Source organism: Oncorhynchus tshawytscha, linkage group LG27, assembly GCF_018296145.1.
Source record: "Oncorhynchus tshawytscha isolate Ot180627B linkage group LG27, Otsh_v2.0, whole genome shotgun sequence".
Taxonomy (NCBI): Eukaryota; Metazoa; Chordata; class Actinopteri; order Salmoniformes; family Salmonidae; genus Oncorhynchus; species Oncorhynchus tshawytscha.
The window spans coordinates 19,691,798-19,717,087 of record NC_056455.1 but is presented as its reverse complement, the minus strand read 5'-3'; the positions used below and the strand labels follow the sequence as shown (position 1 = coordinate 19,717,087).

The following is a 25,290-nucleotide window of genomic DNA, read 5'->3' as shown; positions in this document are numbered from 1 at the left end:
GACCGTATGGTACGTAAGAAGTGCCCATCAAGCCAATCCAACTTGTGGGAGGTGCTTCAGGAAGCATAGGGTGAAATCTCTTCAGATGACCTCAACAAATTGACAACAAGAATGCCAAAGGTCTGCAAGGCTGTAATTGCTGCAAATGGAGGATTCTTTGACGAAAGCAAAGTTGGAAGGACACAATTATTATTTCAATAAAAATGTAAAAACATTATTTATAAACTTGTCAATGTCTTCATTATATTTCCAATTCTTGATTATATTTCCAATTCATTTTGCAACTCATTTCATGTATGTTTTCATGGAAAACAAGGACATTTCTAAGGGACCCCAAACTTTTGAACAGTAGTATGTATACACACACACAATCTGGTTTCAGCATGGGAATACAAAGTACAGCACTGGATCTGAGCCGACTAGACCCACCTTATTACACCTATATATAATTGGAACACGTGCAAACGACAGTAGGGTTTACCCTCCAACAGCTCAGACTTTAATAAGTCTTACATACACACCGACACTGCCTATAAGTCAAAACACAGCAGTGAGGGGGTGAGCCACTGCCCCCTACTGGTAGTACATGTTCAGGTAAGGAAAATGGGATATATGACCAAACGTTCCACAGGTAAAAGACCATGGTCATGTTCGAGAGCATCAAAACAGTGATGTATCATGGGAAAATGTTGGCTGACTGGCCAATATTGAGTAGTTAATTAGGATACAAGGTGATTTGAATTGTAGGTCAGTCTGTCTACAACTGAAGTTTGGAGGGGTGCGTGGGGTAGTACAGAAAGTAAGGCTGATCTGGATGTATAGTGATGCCTCTGAGGAGAGGTTGGTGGTGGTGAAAGTTTTGGCGTGGGCCTCCCATCCTGCTGGTTTAGCCCAGATAAGACCCCATTTGTCAGGCTGTGACTGTCCCAGCCGCCCAGGGCTCCACCAGACAGAGCTGGATGAATATATTTGGCCCAGCTGGAAAGAAGGATTTAACTCCACACAGACTAAAACCCCAGAAAATCCCTCCCCTAAAGTCTCTACGCAATTGTAATGCATGGTAAACAGGCTGGACCGGAACATAGCCAGAGGAAGGGGGATAGGAGAGCCAGAGGAAGGGGGATAGGAGAGACAGAGGAATAGGAGAGACAGAGGAAGGGGGATAGGAGAGACAGAGGAATAGGAGAGACAGAGGAATAGGAGAGACAGAGGAATAGGAGAGACAGAGGAATAGGAAAGACAGAGGAATAGGAGAGACAGAGGAATAGGAGAGACAGAGGAATAGGAGAGACAGAGGAATAGGAAAGACAGAGGAATAGGAGAGACAGAGGAATAGGAGAGACAGAGGAATAGGAGAGACAGAGGAAGGGGGATAGGAGAGACAGAGGAAGGGGGATAGGAGAGACAGAGGAAATAGCAATAAGACAGACATGGAGAAAGAAGAGCATGGCAGAGAATGACAGTCAGAAGGCTCCAGGAGACAATGTTTAAAGTCATTCACGTCAGGCTGATACTTTAGTTCACACCATGTTTCATCAGCACCATCAATGTTTAAAATAGTGTTAATTGACTGAAAGACAAGAAAACTGTTTAAAAACTTTAAATTGTGAAAAGATTTGCAGTTCCAATTAATGGACAATGGCTATGAACAGCGGGATACTCTGCCTCTCCAATGAAATCTTGCAACACCGGTGCCTAATTACAGCACACCACCACGATGCAATTAAACCAGAAGTGTGCATCAATCAAGCCAGGGTTTAAATGGACATTTAATTGTAATGTTTGATTTTCCATATACTGTTCCTATTAGTAAGTTCATCCTCATGCATTTTAATTCTCAATCACTCCAAAGACCGCAAATTAGGGAGACAAGAAAATCAGAGACCATTTCAGTTGTGTATAGTGTATTATTGAACAGAAGTCTTCTTTAATATATACATGTTTTACAAGACATTATGTGCACATACAGTAGTTAGCTATGATTTAGGAGACTGCATTGTGAAGTAAAAAAATATACAAAACTTCATCCAGCAGGTCTTCAAACAGGGGAATGACTGTGTCTATGGGATGTACCCGTAGCAGTATGGGATGTACCCGTAGCAGTATGGGTAGTGAAGCTTCATTCAAATTGGGGAGACGCGGGAGCGACAGTCCCAGTTCCCAACATCTCAGAGTTTTTCCCCACACGGCCGACATGCAATTTATAATGGTGCGATTAACGGTCACAGCACACCAAACACAAAATGATAGCACTTCAGGCGACAAGATTCTCCGGGGGAATCAGGTAGAAAGGCATCCAACGTGCGGTCAGAATGCACCAAACTCAAATTCACATGTATGTGACAGCTTAGTTGTCCTACATCTCCCCTGTATAAATGTACCTTGTCCGTAAGGGGTAGGTGGGCAGGTGTCAGAGGCAGTAGGACTCAACAGGCAACTCTCCAAGAAGCTCATCAAGGTCATCTGCACAACAAAGAGACAGACACATCCAATCAAACAAACACACAGGGTGGAGCTGCTGATTGGTTTACCAAGAACATACACTCATAAGCATATCCAAGTCCCACCTGCGTCCCAGGACAGGTCCAGTGGTGCAGCAGGCGGGCCCTGTGGAACACAAGAGGAGCCAGCACCAGAGTCTGCAGAGACCTGTGGGGCACGAACATCCTCTTCATCATCATTATCATAGAACAACTCCATCTGAGACACAGGGGCTCCTGGGACACTGGAGGACTGATCAGGTGATTCCAACATTGGCTCCTACATTCAACAGTAGAGTTAGACAAACAAATACAATACATCTGTCAAGACACCAAGTTTTACTCAATGATTTGTCATTGTTACATCAAACTCCCAACAGCCTAGGATAACAACAAGATATCCTCCAGGCCTTGGTAGTGGTGTCTCACCAGGGGGAGTGGGAGCAGCTGGCTCTGTGTGGAGGACGGGGTCGAGCCGTCAGGAGGGTAGATCCTCAGGAGGTTGTTGGGTGTCACGTTCAGGTAGTGGTTACGGTGGGACGGAGAGAACACACCCACCTTCATGAAGAGACAACTAATTATGGGTCTACAGCTAACATAGTGTAGAAATTATTGACTATTGTGAGTGGCTCATCAATCATTTTGAAGAATCCAACAAATGATTTGCAATGAAACACTAGTAAATAGTGAGGTGTGTGGCCTGTGGAAGTCCTACCTGTTTGAGCAGCAGTACCGCCCCCATCTTGAGCTCCCCCAGTCTGTCCTCTAGGAGGCGCCGGTGCACTGTGCCCTGCATCTCTCCTGCAGTCAGACACACGTATTACTACGGTGTTCTACCGGTGCAGTCAGAGCAAAACAGCATACCTAGCCACTGTGCTTCTGCATTGCTTGCTCTTTGGGGTTTTAGGCTAGGTTTCTGTATAGCACTCTGTGACAACTGCTGATGTAAAAATGGCTGTATAAAATACACGTGATTGATTCATTCCACATGGAGCACACTGGTCACATTATTCCTGCTAATGATAACAGTGTAGTAATCAGTGCATCCCCTCCAGTGGTAATCTGTTGACAGGTAGCACCATGGGCCACACTTCAGGAGGGAATGCACAGATCACTGAGACTTAATAGTCCGTGGTGATCAGCATGTGTTAATACACGTTCATTTGATGCTGATCCATGATGATAGAATCACTAATAAGCACAACACTAAGGTTAAGTAAATACTTTAATAAATCTGCTCAGGAGTCCTCATGCTGGATCTCCTGAGGCCATGATGACCTGCTAGGTTCAAGCAGTACTCAGAGAGAAATAGAGAGGAACTGCAAGAAAATGAGAGAAAGAGACAGAAAAATGGAAGAAAGAGGGCCCTACGGTCAATGAAACCACCAGCCACAGACTCACTAAAATGGCTGTGTGACCAGTTCTACCTACAAGCACAACCGTACCACCAGTAGGCCTTACCTGTGGGATCCCTGAACACAGCCTTGGCATCAGCGTGTGTGTGGAGGATGCTCTTTAGTACCACAGCCATGTTGGGGACCTTGTTCTTCACCAGCTGTTTCAGGGCCGCCTGACAGAGACAGACAGAGACCTTCGTACTAGAGCACTACAAAACAAGTTCAAACAACTTCCAATCATTAACTTTAATTAATTAAACAGCTCAATTACTCATGCAGAGTTGCCATTAGCAGTGGCACATTAAGACTGTGGAAAAACAACAGAATAACCATTAAGATGATTAATGTGTGATCATGTTTGGGATGATAACTACTAACACCCCAGGCACAGGCCTGTCATTTGTCCTGATTATACTGATAGAGTGCCACCACAGAGACAAGGGCCATTAACATAGAGAAAAACAGCCCATCCACTTCTATCAGGGAGGCTGCCCTGGGTGCAGAAAAACATGCTCATGAAGTCAAATTATGCAAACGGTGTTACGCAAGTGTTACATTTTTGCACCAGATGATATGGCATTTAAAGCTTCTAACATTAAATATGCTATGTTAAATGATGCATATTGTTGAAGGGTACATGGCCACGCACAGCCTGAACACTGTTAGCCTTTCAGTCACCTTTCATGCCATTTACACTACTATAGGCTGTGTAAATTGGATACCGCTAAATGTGCTGGTCACCTTGCGGAGTACCATGGCCACGCTGTAAGAGTGCAGAAAACAGGAGGAGTTCCTTTCGTCCAATCCCATCTCTGCCTTCATCGCTGCCCACGGACCTCCACTGAAATCCTCTTCCTCAGTCTGAGAGCTGGGAACCTGGAAGTTTTTTTTACACACACATCTCATGTTCATAAAGCAACATGATATAATAAAGAATGGACAAAAAGGTTAACTAATATCATGACACATTCTGTAAATGTATAGGCTACACATCAGTGTGATAGTACCTGACTGGGCAGTCGAGCCACGGCCCCATGTGCAGGTGTCTGAGGAATGGCCACCACGATGTCATCCAGGCTCTGCCCATGGAGCTGCTTTAAGGAGAGAGAATGGAACCTCGCAGTAGCTTAGTATCACAACCAAGAGCATTGCTGACTGCTGAGATTAGTTAGACTACAAATAAACAGATAGAGAGGCAGGTAGGGACAGAAGCAGAAAGAGACACACCTGTTGTGGTAGGATTCCTGCAGGCCCGGGGAAGCGGCGGGTATTGGGCCGGATGTGGTCAGAACCCGGTCTCTGGGGGGTCTTGTTGGAGTTGGACACCAGCTGAATCAAGTGGTTAGTGAAGACGGGCGTGTGGAGGGAACGGGGGGTGAGACTGGGGGAAGAAATGGGTCCAGCAAACCTACTAGAGGGGGCTGGGGAGATGGGGTCAAAAAGGCTGCGTCCCTGAGCCAGAGGTGTAGCCCAGGGCCTCTGTACCTGGGAAGGAAGCCCTCTGACTGGCCTGGGGGTCACAGGCCTGGGGAAGGGGCTGGAGGCCATGGTGAGGCCAGGAAACACTGGGCTTTGGGGTGGAGCTAGGAGGAAAGTAGCACTAGGATCAGGGCGGGGAGAGGGGAAGGGACCAGGGAATGAGGACCTGTGGAGTATACTACTACTACTGGGAAGACCAGACATTTGGTTAGAGGTACTGAATCCTCTCAGACCCACATTGGGCCCGGTTTGAGCACCACCACAGGCTGTGGGCCGTAGTCTTTTGGCTGGGGATACAGAGTCATCGCTGGGCTTGGTTAGATCTGCAGCTGGAGCAGTTTCTCGGACCTGAGCCCAAGTGCTCATCTGTGGGTCACTTTCATCTAGGTCTGCCAGGTCAACAACCCAATCATCAAAGTCATCCTGCGGCGAGGGGGCCTCTTGTTGTCCTGTTGTGTTTGACTTCATCTGTTGAGCTGGTGAGGAGCTCTGTTGGGTAACTGTACACAGTCCCCTACTCAGTGTAGGAAGGTGGAGAGGGGGAAGAGGGAATGAGGGCAATGGTTTAGATGTAGAGAGCTGTCTCAAACCCAAAGCAGGAGACTGTCCTACACTGTTCGGTGTTGAATTCTCTGACCCTGGGCCATTCGACAGGCCCCTATGGGCAAGTATGCCTTCTGTGGTTGGTTGATGTGAGTTATTCTGGCCATAGGGGGCAGCAGGAGTTGATGCTGCAGTTGAACGGAGGAAACAGGACTGTGCTGCAGAGGACACTGTGCTAGCAGACACTGATGGAGCAGACCAGTCCATCTCAAGTAGATCCTAACACACACACACACACACACACACAAAAACACACACACACACACACACACACACACACACACACACACACACACACACACACACACACACACACACACACACACACACACACACAGAATTGTATAACTCATATTCAAAGAAAGCCAGAGGTGTTCAGACTAAATAGTTTCACAACAGTACTCTACATTGCTTGTGATGTCAATGTGAGAATTTATACAGAGGGCTATAATCTGTCATAACTATCATATCAGCAGGTGGTAATCACTGACTGTGTAAATCAGTTTGCAAACACCTCATCATTGAAGTCCTCCCCAACGTTAAATAATCCATTCCACTTGCAAGTCTGTCGAAAAAGAAAGACATCTTCAAATATAGCATCAACTAAGAAAGTGCTAGATGTAAATTACATTTCGCCAACTAGATGGCTGGCTAACACTGTTAGCTACGTGCCAAGCTAGCTAGAAGCTTCTCTCATTTGTAAACTTGTGGCAGCTACCGACCTGGGGACCAGAGCTAGCAAACAAACATGACTGATTCTTACCATAGCAGCAATGCGATCTCGTGTCGAATGTCTTTTCTAACTGTCTATTTACATTGATACATAAGATCAATCGAAAGTGTAGATGTCATTTAATTCAGCCATTCAGTACTTACTGCCGTAAAAAAAGTGTAACTTTTCAAGCAACGCAAGAAATTTTGTGAGATTGGCACCGCCACGTTCAAGTAAAACGTAATTACGTAATCAATGTTTACGTTGCGTGACGTTCGCGAGATGGGTCGTCACTTGTCGCCACCTGCTGACTATCTCAGTTAATGCAGTTCCCGGAATATCAGATTGCGTTCCCCGTCTATTTATAACAGGCACTAAACTTGTATTGGGGCAACAATATCTTGTGAAAGGACATTTGGACGTGTCTGTAAAACACGTCATGAAGTAGTCGTAAGCAAATTACATTATCCACAACAGCAAATGTGCTATATTTTGTATAGTAACTTACTTGAGTTCACATGAAAAAATTCTGAATTCACAGTGGATACAAGTTCAAGGTGAGTAGAATTCTATATTCACACAACATTGATACTATGTAAATACAATCTTCAAAGACCAGAGACAAAATAAAGTGTTGTCTCTGTCTGGATTTTCGTTTAGTATTGGCCATAACAGTAGGTTTTTAGACAGTGTCTAAGTCAAATTTGCTGCACTGATTCATGTTGTGTCCACTGTAAGCAACTAAAATTGGAACTGTTTCAAATGTGTTGCTTGAAGACCTCAGTGGGTTGCTTGAGATTCTGCTCCAGCTTTGGGTGTCATGTCCAAGGACACATTTGCCTTCAGCTCAGCCGCCTTGCATTCTCTGAAAGTGGATCAGGAGTGGAAGGAGTGGCAGGATAAGCGGCAGGCATTGGCCCACAGGAGGGCCATGAGCCGGCCACCTGTGTCCCGGGCCTCCAGACCCCCTCCCAGACAGCAACGGGGCCTCCAGGAGATCTGGGTCTATGAGGCCCGATGCAGAGACACCACAATCCACAACACATTCATGTGTGGGGACATGAAGGGAGTGCACACTGTGTTAAAGGACCCCTGCATGGTCAACGCACTGATGGAAACAGTACATGAGGAGATGGTGTGGGCTCCAGAGCTGGGTAGGTGTCAAACGCAGAGAATATGAACACACTTCTACTGTATGCTTCACTGTTGTCTTTTTGTTAGACCTATCTGTGCCTTTCTTATAGATCTTCCAATCATTCCCCAATCACCGCTCATCGACTCTCTTTATTCCATCCTCTAAACATACCTAAGCCTCTCTGGCTATGAGCATCTGCTAGGTAAATAATGTACATACTCTCTGTCCCTCTGGCAGGGATGTGGAGCATGAGCTCCAAGATCAAGCAGACATCTGCATTGCGTCTGGCAGCCAGCAAGGGACACTCAGGCTGTGTGGAGGAGCTGCTGTTTCGAGGGGCGGAGGTGGATGCTGACCCTGGTGGCAGCACAGCCCTGCATGATGCCTGTATAGGTGGCCATGACAGCTGTGTCCAGCTGCTGCTAGCCCACGGAGCAGACCCTGACCTGCTGGCAGAAGACGGCAGTGCACCCCTTCACCTCTGCAGCACAGCCCAGACATTTCAGTGAGTGACAGCGCTCTTAGCCATACTGACACTATGCCTGGTGATCATTTCTATTATTTATAGATAGAGGAATGTTTCAAAAGTTATATGGCAGGTGGGTCTGTTGATGTGGGTGCCAATGAATGATAAGATCATAAGGTTGTGTCTCTACTCTCTTCAGGTGTGCTGAGCTGCTGGTGACGGGTGGGGCAGAGGTCAATGTGTTGACCAGTGAAACAAAGATAACGCCCCTCCATGTGGTGGCTCGTCGGGGTATGGAGGAGCATGTGAAGCTCTTTCTGTCCCATGGAGCTGATGTGTCAGCCAGGAACCGTGAGGGGGAGACCCCCCTGAATACAGCCTGTGGTGAGGCTGAAAGGCCTGCCGAGGTTGGGGCGGTACCTCCGCGTGGTCCAGATGCTGCTGGGAGCTGGGGCTGACCACTGCACTGCAGGCAGAAAACACCACACACCTTTACACAACGCCTGTAGTAACTGCAGCCCACGCATTGCAGAAATTGTACAACAACACGGAGCCAAAGCAGACATGCAGAACTTTGCTGGATACACACCCATGGACTGTCTGTTACAGGTGGGGTTAAGGGTGGGCCATATGGGGGGGAGAGGGAGCTACGGAGAGTTATGTGGTCAAAGTGTAAGATCCATTTGGACATAAGGTTATTTAATTATATTCATCATTTTCATAGTCAGTGAGTGGTAGATAAGACAGACTTCTTCTCCTTCTCCTGTCTGCATGTGGTGGAGGACTATCCAGACCAGCATCCGGAGGCTGTAGCACGCTCCCTCCTAAACCACGGGGCCAAGGCCGGTAAAAGCTTGGTATGTCAGGATGGGCAATTGGAAAAGTGAGTTGGGCCAAGCTGGGTGTACAAATGCCAGTTGGAGGCTGCATTTGGGCCCATTTAATTATATTTTATTGGGATGAAATATGTGCACCAGCAAAAGCTTGATTATATTTCATTTGGGGGGCACTATGAAAGTGTTTTAAAGTTCATTCCCTGCAATTCTACGTAAACAATATATTTTGGAGGGCATGATAATAATAATAACCTAACCCACAGATTTCCTCCATATAGATGCTGAAGCTCTGCCTCCTCTCCCCTGCCACTCTGGAGGTAATGCTGAACTGCTATGCCGTTGTCCCTTCCTGTGAGGAATGGATGCAGTCTATCCCTCTTGAGATACATGAGGTTTGTCCTTTCCTCTGTTTTCAGCTCTCTCGTTCACTGCCTGAACCATCTAATGTCCTCCTTCCATTTCCCTCACCATCTCTCTGTCCCCAGACGCACCAGGGTTTCTTTGACTCTGTGAGGCAGATGACGAGCCAGCCCCGCTCCCTGCAGCACCTGTGCGGCTGTGCTCTGCGCCACCACTTAGGAAAAGGTATCGACGCAGCTATCAGTAGATTGGACGTCCCCAGCTCTCTGATGGAGTATCTGCTACTTCGGAATGACGGGGAGATCCGGTGAATAAAGTGAAACACGTGGGACAGAAGCCAAATCAAATCAAATCAAATTTTATTTGTCACATGCACATGGATGTTAATGCGAGTGTAGCGAAATGCTTGTGCTTCTAGTTCCGACAATGCAGTAATAACGAACAAGTAATCTAACTAACAATTCCAAAAAACTACTGTCTTATACACAGTGTAAGGGGATAAAGAATATGTACATAAGGATATATGAATGAGTGATGGTACAGAGCAGCATAGGCAGGATACAGTAGATGATATCGAGTACAGTATATACATATGAGATGAGTATGTAAACCAGTGGCATAGTTAAAGTGGCTAGTGATACATGTATTACATAAGGATGCAGTCGATGATATAGAGTACAGTATCTACGTATGCATATGAGATGAATAATGTAGGGTAAGTAACATTATATAAGGTAGCATTGTTTAAAGTGGCTAGTGATATATTTACATCATTTCCCATCAATTCCCATTATTAAAGTGGCTGGAGTAGAGTCAGTGTCATTGACAGTGTGTTGGCAGTAGCCACTCAATGTTAGTGGTGGCTGTTTAACAGTCTGATGGCCTTGAGATAGAAGCTGTTTTTCAGTCTCTCGGTCCCAGCTTTGATGCACCTGTACTGACCTCGCCTTCTGGATGACAGCGGGGTGAACAGGCAGTGGCTCCAGGGGTTGATGTCCTTGATGACCTTTATGGCCTTCCTGTAGCATCGGGTGGTGTAGGTGTCCTGGAGGGCAGGTAGTTTGCCCCCGGTGATGCGTTGTGCAGACCTCACTACCCTCTGGAGAGCCTTACGGTTGAGGGCGGTGCAGTTGCCATACCAGCCAAGAGAGAGAATGATTGGCATTTACAATAACTAAAAGAATGGTTGCAATAATTTGTGTTTTCTGTATTCATTTATTAATAAATCAACTTTTTATTTTGGCTATGAAAATGTGATACTATTTTTCTGAACTAATTTATGTTTTGTATGGACGAACCACCCACTACAGGTACACTATTGCTTTCATCTGTACTCTATGTTCAGCACATGAAGGAGAGAGAATGCGAGGAGAGGAAGCCACTTTTTAGTATTTATATTTATACCACTATTTGTGTCCTTGCTTGTACCCGTTTGCGTACCAGCTACACAAGAGTTGGACGTCCCAAGGATCCCGAAAGCACTAACCGACCTACGTGCCGGTGGCGTAACGTCATCTGTGTTTATGTGGCCCTCTACTCCAATTTTATTATCGGGGCTGTGGCTAAATTAGCATGGTAGCATGCCGTCAAACATGATTTGACTACATAGCAGGTAAGCGCACCTCTTATATTCAAATGCGCATATAACAAGTGTGTGCATTTAATAAGAACATCTATAGAAAGCATTTTGGCAATGTAGTGAAAGTTAGCAAACGAAGGTCGTCCTTGTTTATATGACTAGCTAGCTAGCTTACCTAATACCTAGCTAGTAACCTACCAATATGTCTTTTAACGTTAGCATAAACATTGAAAAACCTTTTTCTTCTGTATCTAGCTAGTTCTCCAACGAATGCACAATGTAGTAGTAAACACATTAGTGACGTGTTTTAACTGGGTTGTCATTAGATGGTTTGCTAGCTAACTTTTGTGACAATATTGCCAGGCCATCACTTACGAAACTATAGACGGTTGCTTTGAAGTAGCACTTAATCTCTGTCCCTGACAGTTGTAATACAGGGCTCTGTACCTGACAGTTGTAATACAGGGCTCTGTACCTGACAGTTGTAATACAGGGCTCTGTCCCTGACAGTTGTAATACAGGGCTCTGTCCCTGACAGTTGTAATACAGGGCTCTGTACCTGACAGTTGTAATACAGGGCTCTGTACCTGACAGTTGTAATACAGGGCTCTGTCCCTGACAGTTGTAATACAGGGCTCTGTCCCTGACAGTCCCTGACAGTTGTAATACAGGGCTCTGTCCCTGACAGTTGTAATACAGGGCTCTGTCCCTGACAGTTGTAATACAGGGCTCTGTCCCTGACAGTTGTAATACAGGGCTCTGTCCCTGTCCCTGACAGTTGTAATACAGGGCTCTGTCCCTGACAGTTGTAATACAGGGCTCTGTCCCTGACAGTTGTAATACAGGGCTCTGTAGGGCCTGACAGTTGTAATACAGGGCTCTGTCCCTGACAGTTGTAATACAGGGCTCTGTCCCTGACAGGGCTCTGTCCCTGACAGTTGTAATACAGGGCTCTGTCCCTGACAGTTGTAATACAGGGCTCTGTCCCTGACAGTTGTAATACAGGGCTCTGTCCCTGACAGTTGTAATACAGGGCTCTGTCCCTGACAGTTGTAATACAGGGCTCTGTCCTGACAGTTGTAATACAGGGCTCTGTCCCTGACAGTTGTAATACAGGGCTCTGTCCCTGACAGTTGTAATACAGGGCTCTGTCCCTGACAGTTGTAATACAGGGCTCTGTACAGTAATACAGGGCTCTGTCCCTGACAGTTGTAATACAGGGCTCTGTCCCTGACAGTTGTAATACAGGGCTCTGTCCCTGACAGTTGTAATACAGGGCTCTGTCCCTGACAGTTGTAATACAGGGCTCTGTCCCTGACAGTGACAGTCACAATACAGGTCTCTACTCATAGGCTTTCTACTCATATGTATCTATGCACTTCTTTCACTTGTCTTTTGCTTTTCAACAGACACAAAGGACAGAGATGGCGGTGTGTGCACTGACAATGGACGGGATGGGAGACGAGGTGGCTGCAGTAAGCGGTGTGTTACTCCTGGTCTTGGCCTTGGTCCTGGCTTGGCTCTCCACGCAAGTGGCAGATCGGGGAGACCACATCCTGAGCACCATCCTTACAGTCGGTGCCCACGCCTCTCTAATCGGGCTGGGGGGCCATGAGAGTTACAGTGGAGGGCCACCCAGTGCAGACACCCCAGAGCAGCAAACACCTCCACCCTCCCAGGAGAACAAGCCAGAGGAGGGGGAGCCTGGGTCTGAGAGGGAAGATGGGGAGATAACAGGAGAGGGGACTGCAGGGGCTGGAGTTGACCTGCTGTTGAATATCCAGGGAAGAAACCTCAGACATACCAGCCTGATGATGATGAAGATGATGAGGAAGAGGATGACTATGAGGAAGAAGATAAAGTTCAGAAGCTGAGCCCAGTGGTCTCCTGCACCAGCATCACGGTTCGTTTGAAGTTCCTGAATGACACAGAAGAGGTGGCAGTCCTGAGTCCCCAGGATACAGTGGGTCTACTGAAGAGGTTAGTATGATATGGCAGCTCTCATTATACATGTTCTGTGTTTAACCTTCTTTTTTGATTTATTGAACATGCATATCTCTCCCATACAGTTTTACGGAGACATTTCTTTCTCCCCTCTAGTAAGCACTTCTCAGGGCGGGAGCGTCAGATCAAGTTGATCTACCAGGGCCAGCTGCTTCAGGATCCCAAACGGACTCTGCTCTCCCTCAACATCTCTCACAACAGTGTGATCCACTGCCACGTGTCCCAGGTGCTGCGGGAGGCCAGCCCAGAGGAGGCAGCTCGCTCTGGGGCTAGTGGGGGAATCAGGGCTGCAGGCCTGGCTCTAAGCACCAGCAGCCTGGTGGTGCCTGTGTTTGTGGTGATGTTAGCCGTGGTCTGGTACTTCCGCATCAACTACCGTCAATTCTTCACCGCCCCTGCTACCATCTCCCTGGTGGGAGTCACTGTGTTCTTCAGCTTCCTCATCTTTGGAATGCACAGCCGGTGAGCAGGAGAGGAGGCAGAATGGAAGGGCACTCATCTGGGCAGGAGAATGAGAGGGAAAAACAACTGTGTCAGGAGGATGAATGGAGTCAGGGGGCCTCTCTGCCTTAGACACCATAGAGCTCAACTGGAATCCTAAGAGTGGGTGTGCCTCTGTTTGTGCATGCACCAGCAAATAGCATAATATGAGATTGATTGTATGTGCAGAGATTCAAGTTATCTGGAATGTGTGTTTGTTAGTATGAAGCAGAGATAATAATGAGCGGTAATTTTGCTACTCAGAAAAACATTGAGTGGGTCCAGCTCCTCTTGGTCCTTTATAGGGCAGAACCATCAGCATCACACCCAGGACCACAGGCTGCTTGGTCCACTGTGTCAGCAACATCTTCTGGCCAGTTTGGCTTCACATAGCCTGTTCTGTGTTAGGTTGCTCTCAGAAATTAGGGTCTCTATTCAATCAGATCCGCTTTAGCCGACATCCGTATAGAAGTTGTGTGGGAGGTGGAACTGTGTTAGTGCTGTCAATCCACTGAGGTATAAGAACTGGAGACTGTGTCCAAGATGTCCGCCTTTTGTTTTCAAGGTTATCTACTCACGTTCGCATACGCCAATTCATGTCCGTCTATATCCGGGTTGAATCCAGTTTATACAGACCAACATCACATGCACACTAGCACTCAGTGCGCACAGGGAGCAGTGCAGACATCATCCAAAAACATGGCAGACTGATGAATATAAAATGTTGGCATCAGCTACAAATATTTGAATAATTAAATGGATGATTTGTGCACAAAGGTGATGACCTAAGTTTCTTATTATGAATTTTGAAATCTGACTTATCTATGTGGCCATGTATTGGAAATTGTCCTTCTGGGCTGAGCGTCAGTTACACTGCAAAACTGTAGCAGTCTAAACCATGCTTTGCTTTAAGTAAATACCACGGAGCCATGTTTACAAGTTCGAACAATGGAATGTGAGATGTAATCTACACCTCGATGAGGCTGATTAGAAAACTTTATTTTAATTATTTTCAATTTGAGCATAATTTCTATCTAGCCTCCACGTTCTCGTTCTGAAGTAGGACAGGTGTGGCTTTGTGATAAAGAGCAGCCACTCACCGATTTGACAGCTCCAACGCAGGTGCACCGCCAGAAATCAGCTATCGCCGGTTAACACTTGATCTGATTGAATCTAGACCTAGGATAATGCATCTCTTCACATCATGGCCACATACTCTTTTCATTATATACACGTTAACGTTCCAGAAATGTTTTGTCTTTTTGTAGTACGTGTTTGAACGAGCAATTCATTTCCTCATTTGCAACGGAAACAAAATGAAGATTATACAACTAGACTTGACTCTAGAGCAACTTTGAAACCACTCACCATGGAGTGGTGGTTATATTTCTACTTTCTTTCCAGTTCTTTGGGAATGAGCTTTCACCTTAGTTATTGTGGACTGTAACGACTGCCTTATTGCAAGGCAAAACAGTTCAAGGATTTTTGTTGCTTGAATTACTCTACGCTAATATCTTTAGTTATTTTAAACCATATAAGTTCATGCATGAAAATAAGCAACATGTTTGGTTTAGAAAATACTGTAAATGTGTATTTACTGTACATAGAATGAATGGGATGAAACCACATCGGACACATCAGGATTTCTGTTGGGGAATTTAACAGATGAGGGAAAATCTCTTTATCCCTTAAGTTTGATTGTTTTCCTCTGGCTTCAGATTTAAAGACATTCAAACCAATCAGTCCCTGTGTAAAGAGGAAGTATGTCTGATATTGGACAAAATGACAGAACACAAGAAATCTGAATGACACTTAATTTTACTCAGACAAAGAAACCTCTGTACACTTGGGAAACTGAGATAAAGAAAACCTAGCTGTGCGTCACATTAATATACAATGGACATATTTGCACATGCACAAAAGTTGTTTTTGTTTTGTGAAGACACTTTCTATTGCGTCATTTGTCCACACTCATATTGTTCAGACACACCGATACACACAAATAAACAGTTACACAGCATTAGTAATACAGGACATTCTTTACCCTGTCAGTAAAGAGGAACAAATGAAATGATCCATACCCAAAATAGGTGTTTTTTCACTTGAAGGTTGATTCTTTTAGTGCACATTAAAGTGATGTCATACTTAATCACTGGCTGAATGTTCTAAATGAAAGCTCAGGGTATATAAGATTCTCAGCAAGTATAGTCTGATGGGCCTCTCAAACAGGAATGAATAACATATCAAACTTAACTCTTTAGCTAGAGTAAAACTGAAAATGGCAAGAATAACAGTCTGAAATATCCCATGCAACAGCCATGGCACTTCTGTTGCAAGTGGTGGCGGATTTGAATTCCTTCAAGCGCATAGACACTGCACACAAGCAGAGACAGACTGAAATCAAGTCAAGTGATGCAGATTGACCTAGAGTATTATTGGGGAAAAAAAAAGCAGGTTGACTCCACTATACTTTAGCATTATTCAAAGGAAGCAATGCGAGATCTACAACTTGTATAGAGTGATATTGTGATTTGCAGCTGAAGCAGATTAGAGAAACTTCAGACTGAGTATGAAACAGTAAAGATAGACAGGGAAGAAGCACTGTTTAGCATGAAGCTGTGTATGGTAGAGAGGTTGCCGTGTATGTATACAGTATCCAATTAAATCATGATTATTTTACATAGGTCATCATACCACATGTATCGGTATACAAAAACACTGGCTCACTCCATGATACATGTCAACATCTGCATTTACAATTTACTGAGTGCAGACATTAAATACACATTCTCACTTGACACAGTCAATGTAAACCAAAAAAGTTAAATATTCAAAATAACATATACTGACTCCACCACAATGGCACATTCAGAGATGCATAGTAATCTGAAAACAAATTAAATCACACACACAACACGGAAAACAGTCAACTTTACACAACAAACATTCATACACACATGCAACCACACATACACCACTGTGCAATACAATGCTAGTACGGATAAAGCCACCATCAAGTACCCCAATACTGGTGAAACAACAAGATGGCACTGACATCCTCCACCACAATAACAACGCTGTAGTCGTAAGGTGATGCAATTAGTCCAAGTCCCCTCCTAAACAGAGACAGAGTCAAAAAGAAAGCAATGTTTTGTTTTCAGGAGAAAACAGATCAGAGTGCAAAAAAGCGGAGTGTGATTGGTCCATGTCTGAAGCCTAAATCACTGATTAACAAAAACATAATTAAAGTGAACAATCAAATGGCATGTTTCTTTATAACTGGAATTGCTAAATATTGTATTCAACAACAAACAAATAAGAATGGTGTTCAAATGAAGGTGTGCTGTGTCCAGTTATGAAAAGAGAAGTTACAACCCCTGGGCTAATCAGAGCTGATATTAAAGTGAGTGAGTGGATGTGAGTTAATGGGTTATCATCTTTGCCTCTGAGAGGACACGGGTATCTGTACCTCTGTTAGGTATGAGACCATGACTTGACAGGCTGGGGAGCTGGATGAGTGGATGAAGCCTGTTCATAGTCACCCTCCAGTCACCTTCCTGGGGGGTGGGGCAGACTGGGAACCCTAGTTTAGGTTGTCAAGATACTGGGTGGGGGGAACAGGAAGCTTGGGCTTCTTCTTTCTGTTGGATAGGCCTACTAGACTAGTCTGGGAGCTACTGCCTCCTCCACTCCCACTGCCGCCCCCTCCTCCTCCTGTGCTGTTTAGGCCAAGAGACGTCTTCTTCTTCTTCTTGGGCTTCTTAGAATCTGAGTTGTTGGTGCCTGAGAGAGAGATCGAGAGCAGGGGATGAGATGAGACCGACTTCCACTGTATGAATGTACAGAATGTGGACCTGAATCGGTTCTCTTACTGGCTTTGGAGGAGGCTGAATCGGAGGGGGAGATGTCTGAGGATCCGTCCCACTGTAGGCGACTCATGAGAACCTGTCCGTCTGAGGCGTCGTAGCAGTCACTCTCCACCATCGTGTCTGCATCGGGCAGAGATGACCTGACAGAGACAACAGCCGCTCAGATCAGACCAGCCACAGACAGCAGCAGGACACATGGTGGAGCCATTCAACCTGCCATACAGCACACCTACTGTAGTACACATCCAGGCCATACAGTTGGCCCCATGAGTGCTCATACAGTAGCTAACTAACATAGTCCACCCTCAATGATAAGGCCTGTCCATCTAACTGGCACAAAACATCCACAATAAATACATAGTCATTCAATAAAACTCCTCAAGCAAACACCTGTACATTTAGGGACACCACAGGCACCAGTCAAGATCGAATATATCAGTTCTAGGAATAAACCAGTCAGAACCAATGGAGGCCTGAGGGGCAGGGGAGGGGCACACTCACGCGGACGGCCCCAGGAGGAACACCCTGACAGCCCTCCTCTGTTCGTCCGTGTGCTGGGGGCACCGCTGGGACCTGGCAGGGACACAACGTGGCATTACAAACACCTGAGAAACACCTGCCCACAATGCACAGTGGCCCCGCCTACCCAGGGCCACGGCAGAGACAAGAGTGGGAGAGAGACAGAAACAGACACTGCCAGTGATCAATCAGATGATGGGTCAGGTGTCATGAGAGTTTGGAGGTTAGAGATTAACGTTTGCTCACTGACAGTGTCCAGTTGGTCTCTCACCACGTACGGCAGGCAGTGTCCAATCAGGGTCTTACATAATCCAATTGGAAAATATCTGTTTAGTCCAATCAAATATGAATTGTTTCACTAATTTTACACATTTGGTATTATACTGAACAAAAATATAAAACGCAACATGCAACAACTTCAAAGGTTTTACCAAGTTACAGTTCATGGAAGGAAATCAGGCCCTAATCTATGGATTTCACATGACTGGGCAGGGGCGCAGCCATGGGTGGCATACTGTAGGTTCACCCACTGGGGAGCCAGAATGAGTTTTATCCCCACAAAAGGGCTTTATTACAGACAAAATACTTTTCACTAGCCCTCCCACTCCTCAAATTATCCCGCAGGTGAAGAAGCCAGATGTGGAGGTCTTGGGCTGACGTGGTTACACGTGGTCTACGGTTGTGAGGCCGATTGAATGTACTGCCAAATTCTCTAAAATAACGTTGGGAGGTAGCTTACTGTAGAGAAATAAATATTAAATTCTCTGGCAATTACACGCTCCCTCAAAACTAGAGACATCTGTGGAATTGTGTTGTGTGACTAATATTTTATTGTCCCCAGCACAAGGTGCACCTGTGTAATGATCATGATGTTTAATCAGCTCTTGATATGCCACACCTGTCAGGTGGATGGAATATCTTGGCAAAGGAGAAATGCCCACTAACAGGGATGTACACATTAATACACACAATTTTTGTGCATATGGAACATTTCTAGGTCTTTTTTATTTCAGCTCATGAAAGATGGGACCAACACTTTAGATGTTTAGTTTATATTTTTGTTCAGTATACATTTTTTAAAGAAAAAATTAGTCAATAACTGACCCCAATCATCTAATAAATACTATATGTTATAAAGGAAATGGAAAATAATTGAGAATCATATAGAGTTGCCACTTGTGTACCCCAAAATCAGTCCCAACTACACATGATCACAACACACCAATGAAACTGATCATGTTAAAGGTCTCACAGAAACAACATGCAGAACAGTAACCATGAGTGTCTGTTGGCAGCCTCCATAATGGAGTTGGGCCACAGGTTTACCACTTGTCCAGAACACACGTCATTCAAGTCACGGAAGACCTTCCTGACTAGCTAGTTTAACAAACACCTCTGAGAACCTGGTAAGATCCATACTAAGGGGCAGGCTGAGGGATGGACACAGGACGTACTGACATTGACATCAAACTTCCAGGAAGATGTCTGTCTGAACCAGTACAACCCTGAATGGCTCATCATGATCATAATCAGCAACTTTGACTCAAGCTAACATCTAGTGCCAGCGCTTGAGAAACAAAAAGTATTAATGAGTTTGTGTGATAAAGGTGTGTGTGTGCACTCCGTGTAGCTGATAGGACATTAGGTGGAAATGACAAGACTATTAGAGGTGCATGTGCTGTGTTTGCGTGCAGAGTAATCCCTACCTGGTGCACATCTTCTTGGTGTGCTCTGAGATCACTCCACATTGCTGCAGACAGGGGGCAGTGTAGTTAGAGACAAGCCAGTCATACACACTGCTGATAAATGTCTTGAGATTTTAGATATGATCCAATACAGTTAGACTTGTGGATGGATGGTAGAATGGATAAATAAAAATGACTCACTGTTGTCAACAGAGACCTCAGTTCGTCAGGGCCTAAAGTTTCGTAATTGATGCCAGTGTTATAGTTGTACTGCAGTGAGGGAGAGAAAACGATAACAGACATCAACACACTAATAGAAATGTAGGTGTGAACCATCAGAAAAATGGATTCTGGTTACCTTGTATGGATCTGCATTGACACTATTACTAAGCTCCCTGAAAAAGAGAACAGCATATGATCTATCAGTCTACTTGCCAGACTCCCAAAGACACAGATGATGCACACAACCACCACCAACTATGAAATAAAGCAGTGATTACATTTAGTGCAATATCCACAATATTACATGTCACAAACAATTGATTCCTATGTCTGACAAAACATATGTAAAATGTACAGTTTATGATGGGATGAAGCAAAGGTCTCACTAGCTATTGACAAGTAAGGTAAGAGAACATAATTGATTATTATGTACGTGCTGCAGTAGCAAGCATATTTATGCATAAGCATAAGGCAAAATATATTTTAATGGTTTAATCAATCTGTGATTGAAATTGAGCAGCACTTTAAGGGCCAAAACCACAAATGACAGGTCGATCAAACTGGTGTGGATTGAGTTCAGGTAATTTATTACATAGGAACATCCTTGACGCTCCATAGAAGATAGCAGCACCGTTTAATTTCAGCTCCATTTAAAGAAACAGGGACAATCAGGAAATTAAGAATAAATGAAGACGTGATACAAAACGACAAAAACAAATGCAAACAAAAGCATGAATATGTCAAGTAGATAATGGATAGGATAATGCACAAAGAGGACTTGTTGAGTCACCTGAAAAACTAAGAGATAAACAGCTGGTCTGCTTTAGAGACATGACTGTAGTCTATCATTACTGGGACCAGACTATCATCTGACATGATTTTTTTCACTCAAGTGTTGAACGAGTTAAACAATATATAACACAATACAGAAAATAAATTGATATATTACATACAAAGAACTGAAAACTGGAGGCTGAACTGTGATTTATTGCACACAATTGTCAGCTTCCTGTAAGTCATTCTCAGCTCATTAACTTTGCACCATGATCCATGTCAAATTAAAATCATCAAGCAAACAGGAGACTGTGGAGCATGAAGAGTCGGCCTTTGCCTTATATCTTAATTGCTTATCCTCATCTTCAATGCTGCTTCTGATCCTTTTCACACTGTACTACGTCTGTATTCTGCCAACATTGTGATCCTTTTCATTCTGTACTACGTCTGTATTCTGCCAACATTGTGATCCTTTTCATTCTGTACTACGTCTGTATTCTGCCAACATTGTGATCCTTTTCATTCTGCACTACGTCTGCCATTCTGCCAACATTGTATTCTGCCATTGTGATCCTTTTCATACTGCACTACGTCTGTATTCTGCATTCTGCCAACATTGTATTCTGCCAACATCCTTTTCATACTGCACTACGTCTGTATTCTGCCAACATTGTGATCCTTTTCATACTGCACTGCGTCTGTATTCTGCCAACATTGTAATCCTTTTCATACTGCACTGCGTCTGTATTCTACCAACATTCTGATCCTTTTCATACTGCACTGCGTCTGTATTCTGCCAACATTCTGATCCTTTTCATACTGTACTGCGTCTGTATTCTGCCAACATTCTGATCCTTTTCATACTGTACTACGTCTGTATTCTGCCAACATTCTGATCCTTTTCATACTGTACTACGTCTGTATTCTGCCAACATTGTGCATTTGACCTGGATTTAAGCAGCAGACTCCTTCAATGGCCATCTATCGTGTGGAATCCAGAAGGCCACATTAACATTCTCAATAGAGGATTTTGGAGACACCCTGGGTCTCTGCTAAGGTTCATTTCCTTAGGAATGAAAGTTCAAACTCCAGACACTCTTTTCCCTGATATACTGTCCCTAAAACGGCAGGGTTCTTTCCCAGATTCTTCTTGGGTTGACCTTTGACCCTACATTGAAGCGGGGGAGGGCATTATAGAGCTGGCCTGGCAGTAACCAGCCCCTTCTGATCACCGAGGAAATGCATCATCTCTCAACAGCACGCATGGAGCTTCCTGATCTGCAACAAAGCTTTGGCCCCAGCAATGCTGAAACGAGCAGAGTGTAAAACATCCCCAACCATTCAACCAACTACTCTAAAACTTTCACGCACACAAACACACACAAAGTAGGGCCATAAATTGGGTGTATTCAGGAGTGGGCTCTATGTTCGACTACACACTTCCATTTCAAGGCTACAGTGAGTCTGGACTCTAGAACATTCCCACAATCCCGACAAACAAAATACCATGAGACCACACATATAATATTCTGTATATCAGAATGCATTATATAAACAATAATGTATGCAATTAAGTATGAATATCAGTGTGAATTTCAGTAAAATAAATGCTGATTGAGAAATGATATTGACAAATGACATTTAAAAAAAAGGGGCAATCTGCAGTTGCTACATCCATTTTAGGATTTATAAAGTAATGATATGTACCCATTGATTCTTGAAGAATATAACTTGAACTGTTATACCCAATCAGAACTTGTTGTTGTACTCCAATGTTTGTTAACAAAACACTATACAGCCTCAAAACTATAACTTTGATATCACGATGGTCAGTCCTTGCATCCATAGCTTTTTCTATTAATTTAAGTGGTAAAACATTTCTAGCACAAGCTCTCAGCTTTTTACAGAATAAGGGGCGGCGACGATGCCTTGTTATTATTGTTTTAACTGCTGATTGCCACTAAGATTAAAAAAGAAAAATGCCATTCTAATCATGTGTTGCAATTGGAAAATATTTACATTCCAGATGGGAAATGTAAATGACACACAGCTTATAGTTTGTCACTTAACCTGCATCTTACATGGGTTCTAAGAGGTAACGTTATACTCACCATTTTTATGCTTTACAGATTTTGATCTTCTGGGTGAATTTGGATTCTAAGGAAATAATACACAAAAAGAGAACTGTCAATTTAGATTCACACTGATCTAGATGAAAATATCACAAACAACTAGTGAAGCATGCAACAGGAAAAGTGAAGCACACACCCCTTGATCCAATTGAATTTGTAAAAAAAAAAAAAAAATGTTCATCCTTGCCATGCTTGTAAGCAGAAAGTAGGGCTGTGACAATACCAGTATGGCAAAAATAAAAAAGATTCACACAAAGCTAGATGAAAATATCAAAACTATAAAAAAGCTGATAAAATTTGTTTTGTAAAAAAATAAATGTGACTGGATAACAACTTAATGATGTTTGTTTACAACATTGTTTTTCCTAAAGAAGTTTCCTTTCCACGACACTAACGAGTAATGCGATACTGGTATCATCCCGGCCCTAGCAGAAAGGACAGAGGGATACCAGAAATCCTAAAGGTTATTTTTTATCTATTGGCCCCCTTGCAATTACATGTGGACAAAAACACAACATACAGAACATGAATCTCCACAGCAATGAAACTTACCAAAGGTATATGTTGTTTCAAAGAATGTAAAAATACCTTATCTGACTTTCTCTTCTTAGCTGTAGAGGGAAAATAGAGGGGTGTAAGACAAGCATAGATGTGCTTGTTCAGCTAAAGTCACAAAAAACATTCAGACAGGGATTCACACTTGTTTTATTCTCACCTTTTTTTCTGAGCCATACGACCAGTCATTGTCATTGACGTCATCATTGTCTTCCTGATCACTCTCTGATTTGTTGTTCATGTTGTTACTGCTTGCTATTCTGTAGACCAATATCAAGAAAATGATCAGAATTGCCCAATCACTTGAGGAATGTATTGGTTTGTTTTCTTTGTCACATTGTAGTGTAGTGTCTACTGTCCATGTCCAGTGCCCCTTGCTGACCTGCGGTTGGCGATGCGGCTGCTGTTGCGCCCCATGCCCAAGCATTTCTCCAGATGAGGGGCAAAGCGGGACGCAGCAATGCTCCGGTTGCAGTTGGGACACACACACTCCTTGTTTTTCCACTGATTGTACACTTGCCCGAAAATGTCCACTCCTGGTTGGTCAACGATTTCTACGGAGCAAGGCGAGAACATACATGAAAGATAAACTAACCAATTAAAGGCAGAGAGATGAACCAGATAACCAGACCCAGGAGAAGGCACTCTGGTCCTAACCGAAGTCCTTCATGCTTTCTTGGTCCGTGTCATCCAGGAAGAAGTAGCCCTGTTTGACAGCACGATGCACCTCGAAACACAGGCCCAAACAGGCGTCCTCCACCAGGTCCGAGTAGATGTCCTGAGCCAAGGCCTGGAGGGCAGCAAAAAATAAAGCAGAGTCACAAAGGAAAGGAAACTACATGAGCAACTTCCTGTTTTAAAGCAGGACAACAACCACCAAACATGATAGGATGGTGAAAGTGTAGTCCACTACTCACCTCTAGCTTGGTGTTGTCCAGGCCCGACAGAGACATATCCTCCATTTTCATTTGCAAAAGTTGAAGGGCGAATCACTGCCTTCTACATGGCACAGCTATGGGGGACAACAGAGCTGAAAACAGGAAATACACACATTTAGTGATTTAAAATACCTCAGTCATTCAAACAATAAAAAATAAGTGATGAGACAAGAGATTATCCATTTGTTGGACAAAACCCAACAAAAGTCCCAGAGTGAGACTGAATCAACACTTACAAAAGGAGCACCGACACTCAGTTGAGACCTCTTCTTCGCTAATAGTTGGCAGAGGTGACTGCCTGATATTGTTTTGGTTAGCTGTTGAAACAAATAAACAAATACATTTCACTGAATTAGTAAATTTGGTGTTGCGGCTACACAATACAAGACAGAACCAGAACAAAAACTTAAGTAAAGCCAGAACAGTTGTACTGTCTAGAGACTAGAGTGAGCATTAAGACACGGCTACTACGTGTTAGCTTGCGCTAACGTTCGATATTAGCTAGGATAGAACGCAGTTACAACTGATAGACAGCAAATTAGCTATCTAGTTAGCAAAACAAATATTTTCCTAATATCTGCTACCGATAGCAAAAACATAGCTAGCTAACAAATCAGCTCATTGCACATAATCTTAATAATACGTGTACGTACAATTATTTCAATGATTTCTTTACACAGAATATCATACTGGTCAGCTCGCACTCACCATCAACGACCAATCTATGATTGAGCCGTTACAGTTTAGCTGGACATTGACAATATATTATTTTGCTACATTGTATCTAGCTAGGATGATACATTTTGTTGTAGCTATTAGCTAGTCATTTAAATGTGATCCAGCAGAGCAAAGGGAAATAAGAAAATGTAAAAAGAGGCTGCCATTTTCCTTCCTAACAGACCTCCCTAAACGATCACCGAGGTTCTCCGTGCCGTTTTACTTGGCCTAAAGTCGGAGAAAAAATGGCAGAGAAAGGAAATGAACTTCTAATCAAATCAAGTGACTGTACTTAAGTGCAAATATTTAATGTTTAATTGGATATGCAATAATTCAATAGAAAAAACC

General features: G+C 44.0%; 3 protein-coding genes, 1 long non-coding RNA gene and 1 pseudogene across 9 annotated transcripts; 2 read left to right on the top strand and 3 right to left on the bottom strand.

Moving 5' to 3' along the window:
• Positions 1-2,360: 2,360 nt before the first annotated feature.
• On the bottom strand, positions 2,361-6,901 carry LOC112234860 (homologous recombination OB-fold protein). Of its 3 annotated transcripts, none has more exons than XM_042307312.1 (10): positions 6,723-6,901; positions 6,474-6,524; positions 5,105-6,178; positions 4,885-4,971; positions 4,619-4,753; positions 3,942-4,050; positions 3,196-3,281; positions 2,910-3,038; positions 2,568-2,760; positions 2,361-2,463 (listed from the first exon to the last, which is right to left on the bottom strand). In XM_042307312.1, the coding sequence occupies exons 1-10, from the start codon at positions 6,723-6,725 to the stop codon at positions 2,411-2,413; spliced, it is 1,920 nt and encodes a 639-aa protein (XP_042163246.1). In that variant the 5' UTR covers positions 6,726-6,901; the 3' UTR covers positions 2,361-2,410. The 3 variants fall into 3 exon arrangements, with proteins under 3 accessions (XP_042163246.1, XP_042163247.1, XP_024258938.2); XM_042307313.1 differs by having other exon boundaries at positions 6,836-6,896; XM_024403170.2 differs by lacking the exons at positions 6,474-6,524; positions 6,723-6,901 and having other exon boundaries at positions 4,885-4,968.
• Positions 6,902-7,020: 119 nt separating this feature from the next.
• LOC112234858 (ankyrin repeat and SOCS box protein 16-like) lies at positions 7,021-9,832 on the top strand. The gene is given in 8 exon segments (XM_024403167.2): positions 7,021-7,228; positions 7,449-7,825; positions 8,044-8,311; positions 8,472-8,679; positions 8,681-8,881; positions 9,046-9,129; positions 9,387-9,500; positions 9,594-9,832. Coding segments are annotated over 7 exon segments (1,395 nt in total). The 5' UTR covers positions 7,021-7,228; positions 7,449-7,491; the 3' UTR covers positions 9,780-9,832.
• A 1,121-nt stretch (positions 9,833-10,953) lies between these two features.
• On the top strand, positions 10,954-15,680 carry LOC121841085 (annotated as a pseudogene).
• Positions 15,681-16,265: 585 nt separating this feature from the next.
• On the bottom strand, positions 16,266-17,062 carry LOC121841089. The gene is made up of 2 exons (XR_006080116.1): positions 17,001-17,062; positions 16,266-16,647 (listed from the first exon to the last, which is right to left on the bottom strand). It is a non-coding gene; the product is annotated as an uncharacterized LOC121841089 (long non-coding RNA).
• Positions 17,063-17,114: 52 nt separating this feature from the next.
• On the bottom strand, positions 17,115-25,275 carry LOC121838625 (ataxin-7-like protein 3). Of its 4 annotated transcripts, XM_042307323.1 has the most exons (14): positions 24,934-25,275; positions 24,462-24,542; positions 24,205-24,317; positions 23,945-24,077; positions 23,670-23,841; positions 23,449-23,547; positions 23,321-23,345; positions 22,708-22,757; positions 19,963-19,999; positions 19,806-19,874; positions 19,626-19,669; positions 17,902-17,973; positions 17,404-17,540; positions 17,115-17,314 (listed from the first exon to the last, which is right to left on the bottom strand). In XM_042307323.1, exons 3-14 carry the CDS (start codon positions 24,253-24,255, stop codon positions 17,115-17,117), a joined length of 1,089 nt encoding a protein of 362 aa, XP_042163257.1. In that variant the 5' UTR covers positions 24,256-24,317; positions 24,462-24,542; positions 24,934-25,275. The 4 variants fall into 4 exon arrangements, with proteins under 4 accessions (XP_042163257.1, XP_042163254.1, XP_042163255.1 ...); XM_042307320.1 differs by lacking the exons at positions 17,115-17,314; positions 17,404-17,540; positions 17,902-17,973; ... (1 more) ...; positions 19,806-19,874; positions 19,963-19,999 and adding an exon at positions 21,321-21,906 and having other exon boundaries at positions 22,712-22,757; positions 24,934-25,270; XM_042307321.1 differs by lacking the exons at positions 17,115-17,314; positions 17,404-17,540; positions 17,902-17,973; ... (1 more) ...; positions 19,806-19,874; positions 19,963-19,999 and adding an exon at positions 21,321-21,960 and having other exon boundaries at positions 22,712-22,757; positions 24,934-25,268.
• Positions 25,276-25,290: the final 15 nt, after the last annotated feature.